General features: G+C 35.5%; 2 protein-coding genes across 4 annotated transcripts; one reads left to right on the forward strand and one right to left on the reverse strand.

Moving 5' to 3' along the window:
- Nucleotides 1–187: 187 nt before the first annotated feature.
- Nucleotides 188–15,361, reverse strand: LOC145819885 (mannosyl-oligosaccharide glucosidase GCS1-like). The gene is made up of 3 exons (XM_082913840.1): nucleotides 15,293–15,361; nucleotides 5,743–5,994; nucleotides 188–352 (listed from the first exon to the last, which is right to left on the reverse strand). The coding sequence occupies exons 2-3, from the start codon at nucleotides 5,964–5,966 to the stop codon at nucleotides 220–222; spliced, it is 357 nt and encodes a 118-aa protein (XP_082769966.1). The 5' UTR covers nucleotides 5,967–5,994; nucleotides 15,293–15,361; the 3' UTR covers nucleotides 188–219.
- LOC114262328 (uncharacterized) lies at nucleotides 418–4,329 on the forward strand. Of its 3 annotated transcripts, XR_014360629.1 has the most exons (6): nucleotides 418–1,018; nucleotides 1,357–1,425; nucleotides 1,725–3,176; nucleotides 3,276–3,553; nucleotides 3,669–4,073; nucleotides 4,162–4,329. XR_014360629.1 is itself a non-coding variant. In XM_082913838.1 (5 exons), the coding sequence occupies exons 3-5, from the start codon at nucleotides 3,103–3,105 to the stop codon at nucleotides 3,938–3,940; spliced, it is 624 nt and encodes a 207-aa protein (XP_082769964.1). In that variant the 5' UTR covers nucleotides 698–1,018; nucleotides 1,357–1,425; nucleotides 1,725–3,102; the 3' UTR covers nucleotides 3,941–4,329. The 3 variants fall into 3 exon arrangements, 2 of the variants coding, with proteins under 2 accessions (XP_082769964.1, XP_082769965.1); XM_082913838.1 differs by having other exon boundaries at nucleotides 698–1,018; nucleotides 3,669–4,329; XM_082913839.1 differs by having other exon boundaries at nucleotides 698–1,018; nucleotides 1,725–1,852; nucleotides 3,669–4,329.

Below are 15,361 nucleotides of genomic sequence, written 5' to 3' on the forward strand. Positions count from 1 at the left end.
TCCTGAAGCCAGAATAATGGACTTCGAAATCATCCTACAAGAAATTGGTTTGAGATTAAAGCTGAATTAAAAATATTGTTGGGGCCGCAAAATACATAAACATGGAGGAGCACAGGCATGCATGAGTAATTATTTCCTCTTTCACAATGAAGGTTCTCGTGCATCTATCTGACAACATACCATTGATTCTAAATTTAGATTCCAACTGCCAACATCTGTTCATGATCCAAAAGCCAGGAGGGAATTCTTACGAATGTTCAGGGTCTCCCTACTCAAACTCAAAGCGTTCCCATCTTCATCCGCAAGATAGAAGAAAAGGTGCACAGTTTGCATCTCCTCACTAAGCTTGGATCTGATAAAAATCAAAACAAATGAACGAAACATAAGCCAGTAATACCATCCTACTTCTAGCAACTTCCAATTTAAGAATAGAAGATATTCAAGAATTCATGATATGAAACAAAAACGTGAAAACTATAAATTATGCTAAGTAAGAGAACATAAATGTAATTTACCAATTCTTACAGAGTATACAAAGTCGAATTTGAAAAAAAAAAAGAAAAAGAAAAAGAAAAAAGAGAACCTCATTGCCATAGTCCAAGAAGCGAGCAAGTTTCTTTAGTCATATTTGTAAACCATGACATGAGGCATAGATCTAAAGAGAGCTTCCTAGGCTATACTTCAAAGTGTGACGCACGTGGCAAGCACCAAGGTTGTTAAAATCGCGATCCGGATCGTAGGATCGTACGATCCTACGATCCATTTTTAGAGAATCGATCTAGATCGCAAGCTGAATCGTATTTTGCTCAGGATCGGAACAGGATCGTTAGGATCGTTAATGGGATCGTAGGATCGTATTTGGATCGCGATCCTATACGATCCTACTTTTGGCCTTTTCTGATATTTTTATTACAAGTTTGATGCACCTTCTCTCTCTTCTAAACACTTACGACATAAGATTAGGGCAAAATATTGGGGGAAAATTGCTGAGCAGCCTCCATCCAGATTCCAGCTCCAGGTATGCTTCGTCTGCTTCGTCTTCTCTTCTTCTTCTTCTTCTTCTTCTCTGTTCGACTCATTCTTCTCTTCTTTTCTGTGCTTCGAGTCCTTCTCTTCTCCTCTGTTCGACTCCTTCTTCTCCTCTGTTTGTCTTCTTCGACTCCTTTTCTTCTTCTCTTCCATCTTCTTTTTCCTCTGCTACTGCCTTTTTTTTCCCTCTTCTTCCATTTTTCTATCTTTCATTCCCCTTTTTTTTTCCCCTTTTCCACTTCGTCTTCCATTTTTCCCCTTCTTCCATTTTTTCATTTTCCTGTCAACCTAATTAAATTAATTTTTAACTTGTAATTTATTTTGCAGATAGCACCAAGGAAAAGTGCACAGATACCAGTGTACCACCAAGGAAAAGTGCAGCTTCATTTCATACAGGTCTGTTCTCAATTAATTTGTAATTGTAATTTGTAACATGACTTTAGATTACCTAGTGTTCATGTTGGTAACAGTTGATTGATTCAATGTTAGTAATTTGTAATTTGTAAATTAACTTCTAAATTCTAATTTATCCTTATCTATAATTTCAATGAGGCCTTTGTAGGGCATCATGGTATTACTATTGTAATCAATTTATTTTTGACTGTAACTTGACTTTTTTTCTCTCTGATATTTCACAACTATCAAATTGTAAATTGTAGTCAATTGATTCAGTGATATTCAATATATGATTGTAGGTTTGTCAATTGAGTTAACAATGTCTGCCTCTGGTTCTGGAAAAGGGAGGAAGAGGAAAAATGTTGCGGGTAACCGAACAGATCCTGGTTGGGAACATGGAATTGAAATAGATGCTGCAACCAAAAAGGTACAATGCAAGTATTGTAATGTGACTCGATCGGGAGGTATATATAGATTAAAACATCATTTAGCTTGTACTCATCAAAATGTTAAGCCATGTCCTTAAGTCCCAGAAGATGTTAGAGGAAAGTTCATGAGTCTTTTAAGAACTCAAACATTAGAGTCTCAAAATAAAAAGAGAAAGATGTTTGATGTTGGTGATGATTCTGAAGAGGAGGTGGAACTATTAGCATATCATCATCAAAACAAACAAAAACGGGTGGGTGCCATAGATAAATTTGTTATGAAGAAATCTGGACGTCAAAATCAAAAAACTCTCAATCAAATGTTTAAGAAAGAAGAGAGAGATGATGTTTGTCAAACCATAGCTCGTTTTTTTACACTAGTGCAATTCCTTTTAATTGTGTGAACAACCCTATATTTCCACTCATGGTTAAGAAGATTGAGGATTATGGAAAAGGACTTGTGCCACCATCTTACCATGAAATTAGGGTGACATTTTTAAAAAAAGAAGTGCATGAGACACTACAATTGGTTGATGAGTATAAGGAACAATGGAAGAAGACCGGATGTACAATTATGTCGGATGGATGGTCAGATAGAAAGAGAAGATCCATATGTAATTTTCTTGTGAATAGCCCTAATGGAACTATTTTCTTGTCATCACTAGATACATCCGACATTTCAAAAACGGGTGAAAAGGTTTTTGAGATGTTAGATGAGGTTGTTGAGAAGGTTGGAGAAGAAAATGTTGTACAAGTTGTAACTGACAATGCTTCTAATTATAAATTGGTGGGACAAATGTTAATGGATAAAAGAAAGGGCTTGTTTTGGACTCCTTGTGCCGCCCATTGCATAGATTTGATGTTAGAAGATTTTGAGAAGGAAATACAAGTTCATCGTGTTATAATTGGTAAAGGAAAAAAGATTGTGGCATACATTTATTCAAGAACCAATCTTATTCATTGGATGAAAGAGTTTACCAAAGACATTGAACTTATAAGGCCTGCGGTAACTCGGTTTGCTACCTCTTACTTGACATTGAGACGTCTTCATGAGCAAAAAGGCGCATTGTTCTCTCTATTTACATCAAACAAGTAGAGGAATAGTAGATTTGCGAAGTCTGAAAAGGGGAAAAAAATTGAAAATATTGTTTTGGACAATCGATATTTTTGGAAGGGTGTTTCTACCTGCTTGAAGGCTGCAGTACCTCTCATTAAGGTACTTAGGTTGGTGGATTCGGATGAGCATCCAGCAATGGGATTCATTTATGAAGCAATGGATCGTGCGAAAGAGGAAATTCAAAAGAATTTCAATAATGTCCTAAGATGGTAAACTTTTTATTTAGTGTTGGCTATTTATTTACTCTTTAATACTATTTCCATAAACTATTTATTTATTCATTAATAATATTTATTAAATTGTGTCAGCTATGATCCTGTATGGGCCATCATTGATAGAAGATGGGAAACCCAACTCCATCACCCATTGCATGCCGCAGCATACTTCTTGAACCCTCAGCTTCATTATAGTCCCAATTTTCAAGCTGATGCAGAGATTAAAATTGGGTTGTACAAATGTCTTGAAAAAATGGTCCCTGACACTAATGAGAGGGTGAAGATAGATTTGCAAATTGATGCATTCAAGAATGCAAGAGGACTCTTTGGTATACAAAATGCAATCTTGACTAGAAAAAAGAAATCTCCAGGTTATTTATCTTTACCCTAAGTTGATTTGTAAGTTGTATCTATCAATCTTATGTTATGATTATTTGTTTTGAAGAACTTTAAATTTTGAACTACTTAATTAAAATTTCGATGTAGGGGATTGGTGGGACTCTTTTGGTGATGAATGTCCCGAGTTGAAGAGGTTTGCAATCAGGGTATTAAGTCTAACATGCAGTTCATCGGGGTGTGAGCGCAATTGGGGTGCTTTTGAGATGGTACACTCAAAGCGGAGGAATCGTTTACACCAAAAGAGAATGAATGACTTGGTCTTTGTGATGTACAATTTGAAACTGAGACAAAGGCACAAGAATAGACAATCAATCATGAATCCATTATGTTTGGATGATGTTCCATCAGACGATGAGTAGATAACAGAGAAAGAGAATCCGACTCTTCCAAGAGAAGGAAATTGGTTGCATGTGCTTGATAGGAATGCTCGACATGGATGCCATTCAGAAGATGAAGAGGCAGATGCTCTTGCAAGGGATTTGGAACAAGCATGTAAGTCTAGGTACATGATACATCTTTTAGTTTTAATTAGAAGTTGCAATTTGGATTTAATTTGGATTTTTTTTTTTCTTCAACTTAGGCCGTGATCATATTGGAGAAAATGTCGATGAAATTCATGAAGTAAGTGATGATGATGATATGGATGACAACATGAATGCTCCAAGGGATTTTGATGATGACTTTGATGATGCTACTATTGGTGATGATGACATTGAGGAGTTGGGTGACACTGTAGGTGATGATGAAGATGAGGGAGACAATGAGATCGACAATGTTGTCAATTGTGGCAATGATGATTTCGGCGATGAAGATGATGACTTGTTTTAGCCTCTTGTTTATTTATTCTTCTCTTATTTTAGTTTGTTTTGTTAAGGATATCAATGTTGTGCAAGTGTTAACTTGAAGACTTGAAGTTGAATTGCTATTTTCTTTTAGTATGTTCTTTTGTTAAGATTTGAGGAAAATGTTTGAATGACAACTTGAATTGCCACCTTTTTTTATTATGTTTTCTTTCTTTAAAAAAATGTGCAAAATGTATATTTGAATTGATTATTGTTAGTGCACAAGTGACAATTCGAGGATTTGAACCTCGATCTGCTCATAAGTATGAGAGCTCTACCATTTGAGCTACATTCTCAAGTTTTTTTGGGTCATTTTATATGTATTTTGATAGTATTAGTTAGACATATAAGAATTATTGCATTTTTTCATCGTTTTAGTAGGATCTTACAATCCCCGATCCGATCCTACGATCCGATCCTCCAGACCCCCAAAACGATCCTATGTAGGATCCCGATCTTAACAACCTTGGCAAGCACATAGGTTTTGAACTTAGGAATAGCCACATCCTTATATATTGCTGAATTCATTAACAAATAAATATTTTTCTCAAAATTAAGACTTCTAAGATAAGAACACATTCTAATCTTCATCCTGTCATTGTTTGTATCAATGTTGTCATTAATTAAATTTAATTCATTCATTTCTTTGGGGGGTTTCAATAAATTGTTTGCAATTAAAATTCAACAGAACTAAACATTTTTTATGATCCTTTGTTTTCGTCTTTAGTCCTAAAATTCTATTTAATTTACAAAAAACAATTGTTAGCCGATGACATGATGTGTAATTCCTAAATATAGACCTTTTAAAATTTCCCCCCAAAAATATACATTTATTTGATAAATTTCCAAACACACATTTAACCCATGAGAAGTATTCATTCAGTATAAGTTTGCTTTCAACAATATAGAAGTACTATTACAAAGCACCCACAATATAAAACTACTACTATAACAATGGGTAAATGTACTAGCAACACAAATACACAACCCAATCATTAGTACTGATGAGTGTATTCTTACAAGGTCCCATAATTAATGCCTAAACTGTTAAAAATGCAAACTAATAATTCCCAGCATCTTTACTGTGTAAAATTTCAAACAAATAAAAACCATAACATAGGAAAAAATGTGTGCAAATCAAGGCTAACACACATTTCTTTTTATGCAAACCAATAATTTCCACCTCAGATTCGCATGCTATTTTCTTATAGGTTGTCTTGTAGAAAATCTCCAGTTTTGGGGCTATATCCACTAAACAAAACATGCTTATTAGAGGTATTTGATAAGACAAATGTAAGATTGGTGGGAAAGATATTTACTTCTCACTTTGCACATCAATTCGAACTGCCCAGTCCCCTCCATAGCCACTGCCATCTTCTTTGGATTTCAAAAAACTTGTCATCAAGGTCATATCTTGGTCAACTAGCATTTGACATCCATAATCCCGTCCATTGTGACACGTCCAACCGTATGTCTTCAATTCATCTGAATCTTGGCAGACATGTCGCATGAAATATCTTCCATCCTTTAAACCAAGCCACATCAATCCAGCAACCAGAGACTGTGGAGTCCTGACAACTACAACTATTAATTTTATTTATTTTTTGATAAATAACTGTTAATTACAACCATCTTTACCACAATGGATAAAATTGAAAGGGTTAACAAACTTCACAGTGAATTTGTGGAACCTATTGGGATCGAAGAAACAATGCTCAAACACAATATATAAATATCACATATAATATAACACCAGTCATCCTCAGCTCCTTTTATTTCGAATCAAAACATCCATTATTTTGACTCATAGATTTGAAAGCGACCCTGCTACACAATTCTGAATTAATTTTTATATGAAAATTATGTTCGTAAATCATTTTACAGTCATAAAAAAGGAATTTTATTTTCCCCTCTCTCTCTGCCTCTTCTTTGTATTGCTGTAGCAAACATAAGTCTTAATCTGGAGGCAAACATCATAAACTTTGTTCTTAAATTCACCACTTGTTAGGATGATTAGCTAGTCCCCATTTGGCTTTGGCAAAATAAGCTTTTTTTTTTTTTTTTGGGCTAAAGCCCATTTGTTTTCGGCTAAAAAAGGGGCGTCTGACCCAAAGGTCCAAGCCCAACATATCATACCCCATTTAGACCCAAAACAAATTTAATACTCCATTAAGTCCTCAAATTAACAATAAGACGAAAATACCCACAATATATCATCCAATTTACACGCGTGCAACCATCTCCCACGTCCCCATCATCTCAGTCCGATCACTACACTGTCACGTCTCCGCCGCTCGAAATCGACTCCTCAGTCCTCCATCTCTCTTCCGTTCAACTCCATCCCCTCTGAAACCCTAACCCTAACCAGAAAACGTAACCGTTCATCTTCATCACCCACAATCATCTCAGTCTGATCAGTACACTGTTACATCTCCGTCGCTCGAAATCGCATTCTCAATCCTCCATCTCTCCTCCGTTCGACTCCATTCCCTCTGAAACCTTACCCTAACCACAAAACCAAACCGTTCATCTTCAACACAACACCAAGCCGTTCATATTCTCCAATCGGCGACTCTCAACAACATGAAGAACCATCACCACTCTGAAGAGATTTCATAGTTCCTGACTTCTGATTCACAAAAATGGGGAAAAAAAGTAACATCTCTCTTCACCTATTCATTATTTTTCATTCACATTTGTACATCATTCTTTCATATTTCGTATATACACATTTTACATACTTCCAAATGTATAAACCCTCTATTATATATAGTCCCTTGTTTTTCAACATTCTAAACACTGTTTTTACACATAAATCCCTGTTTTTACACATTCAAACACCTTATTCTTATTCTTGTTATTCAATATTGGCTTCTCTTATTCTTATTTTTGAATTTTTAATCTTTTTGTTGTTATTGTTGCTTTTTACAAAATACAATGGGCTGTTCCTATTGTTCATACTGTTTCCTTATAAAAACTGCAACATCATAGTGTTTCATTTCATCACTATACAAGTAACATATCTAAATTTATTCAAACTGCAAATGAAACTGCAAAATTACACAGTTTAACCACTACTCAAAACAAATAGCTAACTTATTATAAAGTGCAAATCAAACTGTCAAATTATACAGTTTCGTAACTGTTACCAACAAAATACATATAACTTCATATTAAACTGCATATAAAACTTCAAAATTATACAGTTTTGTCACTATATTACTCATACCCTGCTGTCACTTTCATTTTTTCAGAAATAGCTGTTGGAAGATATTGGAAGAAACAAACCCATATGCCCACAAATCCAATCAGGGATTTAACCATCTCCCCTTTTGAAAGTCCATCTCCTGTATCCACTAAAATGCCACCACCATCTCCCCATCCACAAAAAACCAAACCACCACACCCAAAAACAACCAAACCCAACAGACCCCACCAAAAAACCCACAAAACAACCACACCACCTACAAGAAAAAGCCCAAGAACTACACCACAGACCCCACTTACCCAACAAACACCAACCACACCTCCAACCACAACAAAAACAAACAAAAGAAAGCCAACAAAAAACCAAGAAGCTCTTCCAACCAAAAAAAGAAAGCTCCAAGAAAGCCAATCAACTCCCAAAACAAAAACCAAGGCATCAAAAGAAAAAAAAAAAGCAGTCCCTGCAAAGAGAGTCCAACAATTTAATTATCGTTCCAACATCGGAACGGTAATCAAACTGTTGAAGGGGGTCAAATTCACAAAAGCCCAACAGACAGAGCTGCAAAAAACCCCTTTTTGGCCCCTTATAAATGCTCTCTCCTCAACACAACTGAAGGCCTCTTGGTGCAGATGCTACAATTCCATTGTAGCAGAAATGACAACACTCTACAACAAAAGAAAAAGATCATTTCTACTTGGCAAAAAGGAAATGAAACTCAGAAGCAGTGATGTCAAGCTCATTTTTGGTATCGACTGTGGAGAAGACAGCATCACCACCAAATCCTATGCAAGACCAAAGGATTTTGAGCTTCCATTTTACAAACGAAGATGCAAATCAGTCAAGATATTGGATGGCAAGTCTTTGACCAAAATGTTTCAACAAACAAAAAAAGGAAAATCAACCAATGATCGTCAAGATCTTGCAAGGGTAATCACCCTTTGCTTGTGCTTGAAACTTTTCATGCCCACAACAGGCCATACACTCAGTTGGGGTTTCCTCAACTATGTTGACAATCTCAACAACATCAAGAAGTACAATTGGGTTAAGGCAATAAAAGACACACTGATGAATTCAATGGCAAATGCAAACAACAACCCAAGGCATGTCACTGGATGCGTCATGTTACTCTTGGTAAACACATTACTCAACTACTTCCCACAAAAATATCAGACATCCACCTATTTCTAACTATCTAACATATTTCAACTTTTTTTTTTTTTACAGTACTGGTACTGTGAGCACAGTAAACTCCTCCGACCATCCAACAAAGAAGGCTTCCCAAGGTTTATGAAACGGAACCTTGGCAAAATCTACTCCAAGTGGAAACACATCAGCCTTGCTCACTTTGAAAAGGTATTCAAACTCTTCTATACTATCATAGCACAAATCTATTCAACACTCCTTTCATATTCATTGTAGTACAAATCATATTATGAAACTATGAAAATTTCAGTTTCAAAGCACACACTTCTTTAACATCACTCATGTTATGAAACTGTAATATTTTTCAGTTTCAAAAAACATATTTCGACACTTAACCCACATTACTCACAGTACAACTCATCTTATGAAACTGACCAAATTTACAGTATTACTGACATATGCCACATTGTTCCAATGCAGGTTAACCAAAGTGCTTTAACCCCAACTAAACAAGAAATACAGTTATTGCATATCAATCAAAGCACATCAACAGACTCTTCAGCAAAGAAACAAGACCACAAAAAGGACAATAAGCAAAAAAAGAAAACATAAGTAACAAAAAAAAGAAGATTTCTAGACAGTGATGAGGATGACTTTCTCGAAGAAAAACATCATTCAGAATCAGAATCACAATCAGAACAAGAAGAACAACAAAAAAAAAAAAGAAAGCAAAAACCACAAGAAGAACCAGAAAGTGATGAACAAGAAGAAAAGAGTGATGATGAAAAAAATCAAGTGATTGATGAAGAAGAAACTGATGAAGAAGAAACTGAAGAAAAAGAAGAAGAAGAAGAAGAAGAAGAAGAACAACAACAACAACAACAACAACAAGAAACAGAAGAAGAACCTGATGAACAACAAGACAATGACAAAGCAGAAGAAAGACAACAAATAAAAGAGGACGACAAGGACAAGCTCATATCAGCCATGAGAGCACAAATGCAAGAAATGGAACAAAAATTCATGGCTGAATTGCGTAAAAAAAAAAAGATCAATTGAAGGAAATGTCCACCAAAAAAATTGGCAGTCCCCAACAAAGATCCATGGTCAAGAGAATCAAACAAAAATCAAGAAAACAAGCACATGACCCAGATTTTGAATACCAACCAATGACCAAACCCAAAGAAGATGCAAGAAACAAGACACAAACTGCTGCTGATGTACCCAAACCAACACAGGGTACCGATGAAGAAAAAGAGAAGAAGAATGACAACAAAAAAGAGGGTGCTCATGAAGAAAAACAACAGCAGAAAGAAAAGATGCAAGAACATATTGGCCAAGAGAAAGCAGTTGCTGCTGAAACAAACCCAAAAGAGCATGCCAATCAAAAGAAGACAAAACTTCAAGTATTAGAAAGTGATGATGATTTCCAAGAAGAATCAATCCCAAACAAGCCACTCGCCATTTCATGCCGCAAAACAAACAAGGTTTGGCATAGCCTATCCAAAAAAGACCAAGACCAAATTTAACTCATCAACAACACACAATCAAGTGCTTGTGTCTGGTCTGGCAGCGAAGATGAAAACTGCGTATACTTTTCAGATATATGCAGATTGACCAACGGGGAACCCTTATATGGGAATGTAGGTCTCCAACTGCACAATTTTACAGTTTCTGTACATATTCAATAACCTATTCCACAAACCTAACACATTCTCATATATAATATGTTTCAGGTCATTGATGCCTTCTCAGAAAAGCAATTGGCACTCCAACCAACCATTGAAAAATTTGAGAAAAACAATCTAGTCTTTGCAAGCAATCCATATGCAAGAAGATCTTACGTTTTCTCAACACTCATCAATGTAAGCAAAACTTAACATACCTTACAACTGCAAAATTTTCTACTTTCTCAACATGTATTACTACATAGTTTTATAACATATTTCAAACATATATATAACTTACAGACTCCACTACAAAACCAAGATCAAGCACTAAGAGAAAAACTGATGGACAGCCATTTTCCAGAAGCAATGAAAAACTGATATATCCATTTCCCAATCAACCACGACAACCATTGGACAATTATGGTCTTTGACAATGCTGATGGAATATGGAGACACTATGACTCTTTGAGACCAGCAAAAGATTGCCACAACAAGCACTTTGAAATTGCAAAGCAAATTATAAGTTAAAATAAAATTTCATACTTAGTTCCATTCCTTTACAAACATCTCAACTCATCACTATAACTAACAAAAACACCCACTAACTATTTTGTAGCAACAACATCAACTGAGATGGAATAAAGCATTACTCAGCAAACAGGGAAACATGTTATCATCTCAAGAGTGCGAGACAGAAATTGCATCAATTGAGGAATGCCCACAACAAACCCCACACTCGTAAGATACAAAATCCATAAACTAATCTTCCAATATGCTAAATTTTGCAGTTTCACCTAACTAATTAACTTCTTCTCAAACACTGCAGGAATGATTGTGCAATCGCCGTCTGCAATGTTATCAACCAATATCTCAACTGGCAACCTGTGCAGAAAAAACTTCGTCCAACTGAGTGGGTCAAATTTCGAGCACAAATCATCAATCAATTCCTCAATGATGAGAACCGATCCTGGAAACTCGAGCATTACCAAATGTTGACAAAACATACCAAACCATAGAAACAATGAACAAACTTATTGACAATACAAATATTCAAGGGAACATATCTTTTTACCTTTTTTATTTTTATTTTTTTTTCTTTTTTAACATGTGACAAGTACTTTATATACTTTTGGGAATGATCTTTTTCTGGTTATTATGGTTATGGTGAAAATGATTGATGTTGTTGTTGCTCTTCTTCTTGTTATTATTATTGTGGTTCTTCTTCTGATTGTTTGTCTACTTGTTTGTGGTTGCATATATTTTCATACAGTAAAGGTTGTTTCTAATAATTCTTCAAACTGCAAAATTTTGCAGTTTCTAATAATTTTTAAAATTGCAAAATTATGCGGTTTCATTAGGTCGTTTCTAATAATTCTTAAAACTACAAAATTATACAGTTTTCTCACTATGAAATATGAACTGCATTTCCATATTATACTGTTTCAATAAGAAATTTTCAACAACCTTCTCTGCATTCCATAAAAATAAAAAACAAAACCAGACTGTTACAAAACAACTTCAATAAGTAAAGAACACATCAACAAACAAAAAACAATTCAACCAACTTTATTCATTACTTCCATAATACCAAGTATCACATTTTTTATTATCATAATTCCTCAAATTCAAATACAAATCCAAAAGAATAGATTGTGGCCTCAAATAGCAGCCTTGCACGTCTTCTTATTGTGATTCCCATATTTCAAGCACCTTCCACACTTGATTTGCTTCACATTCTCACCCCTAGAAGGTATCCTCTTCTTCTTGTTCCGCCCGGGTTGCTTCTTCGTTATAGGAGGTTTGATAACCGAACTATTGGCACCATCAAAGTCAAATCTCTCATTTGAAGGCACTGGATAAACAGATTCCTTGTATGACTCTCTAAAACAATCTACATGAAAAAAAGGATCAATGAAACCATACACATCTCTACCACAACTACGCAAAGCATGCACAGCATGACAACAAGGAAAACCATTCAATTGCCATTCATGGCAAGAACAAGTCTGTCTACCAATATCAACATAAAAAGAAATAGAAGAATGAACCTCAAGCATAGTATCACTAGCAACAATCACATCCCAAGACTTAGCTAGCTCCAAAGAGTCCACCAACTTCTTTTCCATAACTGGACACAATTTCGTAGTCCATCTTCTAGATTCAGCTCTTCTATCCGACAATTGAGTCATGATTTGAACCCTAATCATATCGACCATACAAGTAATAGGCAACTCACGGGCCCCACCAATCCAATTATTGTAAGACTCGGCAGCATTAGATGACATCTCACCATATCGTTTCCCTCTAAAAAATGCATTGGCCCACTTATCATTTTGCAAACCATCCAACATACTATCAACTCTACCATTCCCAGCAATACGCCTCAATTTCTCCATATAATGTTGGAAAGAAGCAACCGTTGGCGCATAAGCACATTTAACTAATATTTTCATCAAACACAGCTTATAGTTAGTACGAAGTCCCACCAATTTGTCAATCAAATTTCTCTTCAAATGATTCAAGCAATAAGCATGATGTGCATTGGGGAAAACCACTGAAAGAGCGTCTAGGAATCCATGTTGACGGTCCGACACAAAAGTCAATCTCCGGCTTGAACCAACAGCCTTCAACAACTGACTTAAGAACCACATCCAATTATCTTGATTTTCAGCGTCAACAATCGCAAAAGCCAAAGGAAACAAACCTGCAAACAAAACCACATCAAACTGCAAAAATTAGCAGACTCACAATACAATAACACACTGACAAACTAAACCAATACTAACTGCAAATAAATACATACCTTGATTACCATCCTTTGATGTTGCTGCAAGCAAATGCCCCTTGTAACGCCCCTTCAAAAATGTACCATCAACAAACAACAACGGATGACAAAATTGAAAGTCATACAAACATCCATTAAATGCCACAAACAACCTCCGAAAACACCTACTACTTTTATCCACATCTAATTCAAACACACTTCCCGGATTCATTCTTATAGCCGTCTCAAGGTACCATCGAAGCTGGTTAAAAGAAGTTGCAAAATCACCAAACAACCCACCTCTTGCCTTATCAACTCCTAACCATGCAACCCGATAAGAAACATCTATACCATATTGCTTCTTCAACTTTTTTTTAACTTCAATAGGACGAGTCAACGGATTATCACTAATAGCATTTTGCACAATATCAGACACAAGTCTAGAACCAACCATTTTGCTACAAGATCTACGAGCAACAACCCCACAAGTATGCACATTATCCAACTTCATTATAAAAAAAACACCAGAATCCATCAACACCCTTCCATGCACAAACCATTTACAACCCGTAGACGACTTCATCATACATTCAACGGTTACTCTTGTTGCATCGTTCTTCAAATAATTCACTGCAAAACCACACTCAACTGCATACTTAGCCAATGCAATGCGGAACCCCGGCACTCCACCTTCAAATTCTTGACCAACATTATGTATAATCCCCTTCCAACTAGCAGACAACAAAACTCTCTCTGGTTCTGGATAAAAACTACGCAACAAACCACCAACATCATCACAATCATTCACAAAAGAACTCTCACAAGTTACAGAATCAATCCTACAAGAATTACCATCATCAACCTCCACAACTCTCTTATCCCCCACAATAACATCAACAACATGACAACCACTACCACCTACCATTGACAGCATATTCCCCAAATCATCATCACATTCAACAATACAATTAGAATATCCAGGAACAGAGAAAAACAAACAAAAGTTACCAACACTCAACTCCTTGAACTTCGCACATATTTTCTCAACAACTTCATCATAACTACATCCCTCACTAATCTTAATAGCAGCACAACAATTACTGTATTTGCACATTAACATGAAACACCGCTCCATACTACAAAATCACAAACCAACAAACAATTGTTCACAGATTCCAAACTGCAAAATTATACAATTACAACATATCAATACCAACAGTGCACAATTTACAATTCCAAATTGCAAATTATACACTTACAACATATCAGTATCAAAACACCAGAATTCACAATTCCAAAATACAACTTCAAAACACATTACACTATACGACAAACAAAATCAACAAAATCAAAATCAAACAAACAAAATTCGCCAAACACAAACCACATATCACGCAAATTTGCTTATCTATATATACATACATATATATCGACAAATACAAACCACATACACACACAAACATATATATATATATATATACATATATATGTATATTTATGTATCGACAGATACATACATACACATACATATATCTATCACCACAGAGAGAGAGAGAGAGAGAGACAACGTACGCAGATATCGCCTGTACACAGAGATTCAAATCGCACAACCAGATCCACCTCACAACACAATGAGATCGACCACACAGCACAATGAGATCGCCACAACGAAGAGAAATCGAGATTGCGGAGACGAAGATTTGATTTCCTTTTTTTAAACGGAGCAAAAATTTGATTTTTCACGCATATATAGATCTCAAAACAGAGGGTAATACAGTCATTTAAAAATACGAAAATAAAAAACGGGACCTCTGGGTATAAAACTTAAAAAATTGTGGACCTATTGATCTATTAAAAATAAATTGGGATTAGAAGGGAAATAGATCCCCTACATATGACTACATGGTAATTTTCCCCTAAAAAAGCAACTAAAAAATCTAAAAAAAATCAACTTTCCCACTAGAAAAAACTACATTTTTTAGAAACAATAAAAGCAACAGTTTATAGATTCTATAATATACATATACATATATATACAAACTAAAAAAAGTGCAGATAAAATTTGACAAAAGGCAATGGAATACCTCGCACGAATTCCAAGATAAACGTTAGGGCGATAAGTTCCCCGATACAAGCTCTCCTTGTGATCACCT

Source organism: Camellia sinensis, chromosome 2, assembly GCF_055761805.1.
Source record: "Camellia sinensis isolate YWXY chromosome 2, ASM5576180v1, whole genome shotgun sequence".
Taxonomy (NCBI): Eukaryota; Viridiplantae; Streptophyta; class Magnoliopsida; order Ericales; family Theaceae; genus Camellia; species Camellia sinensis.

Excerpts from the sequence above, each read along its gene's own strand:
- LOC145819885 (XM_082913840.1), bottom strand. The coding sequence starts at position 5,966 with ATGTGGCTTGGTTTAAAGGATGGAAGATATTTCATGCGACATGTCTGC. Across the intron at positions 353-5,742 it reads ATTGATGTGCAAAGTGAGAA|ATCCAAGCTTAGTGAGGAGA; the intron begins GTAAATATCTTT and ends GATTTTTATCAG.
- LOC114262328 (XM_082913838.1), top strand. The coding sequence starts at position 3,103 with ATGGGATTCATTTATGAAGCAATGGATCGTGCGAAAGAGGAAATTCAA. Across the intron at positions 3,177-3,275 it reads TTCAATAATGTCCTAAGATG|CTATGATCCTGTATGGGCCA; the intron begins GTAAACTTTTTA and ends AAATTGTGTCAG. Across the intron at positions 3,554-3,668 it reads TAGAAAAAAGAAATCTCCAG|GGGATTGGTGGGACTCTTTT; the intron begins GTTATTTATCTT and ends ATTTCGATGTAG.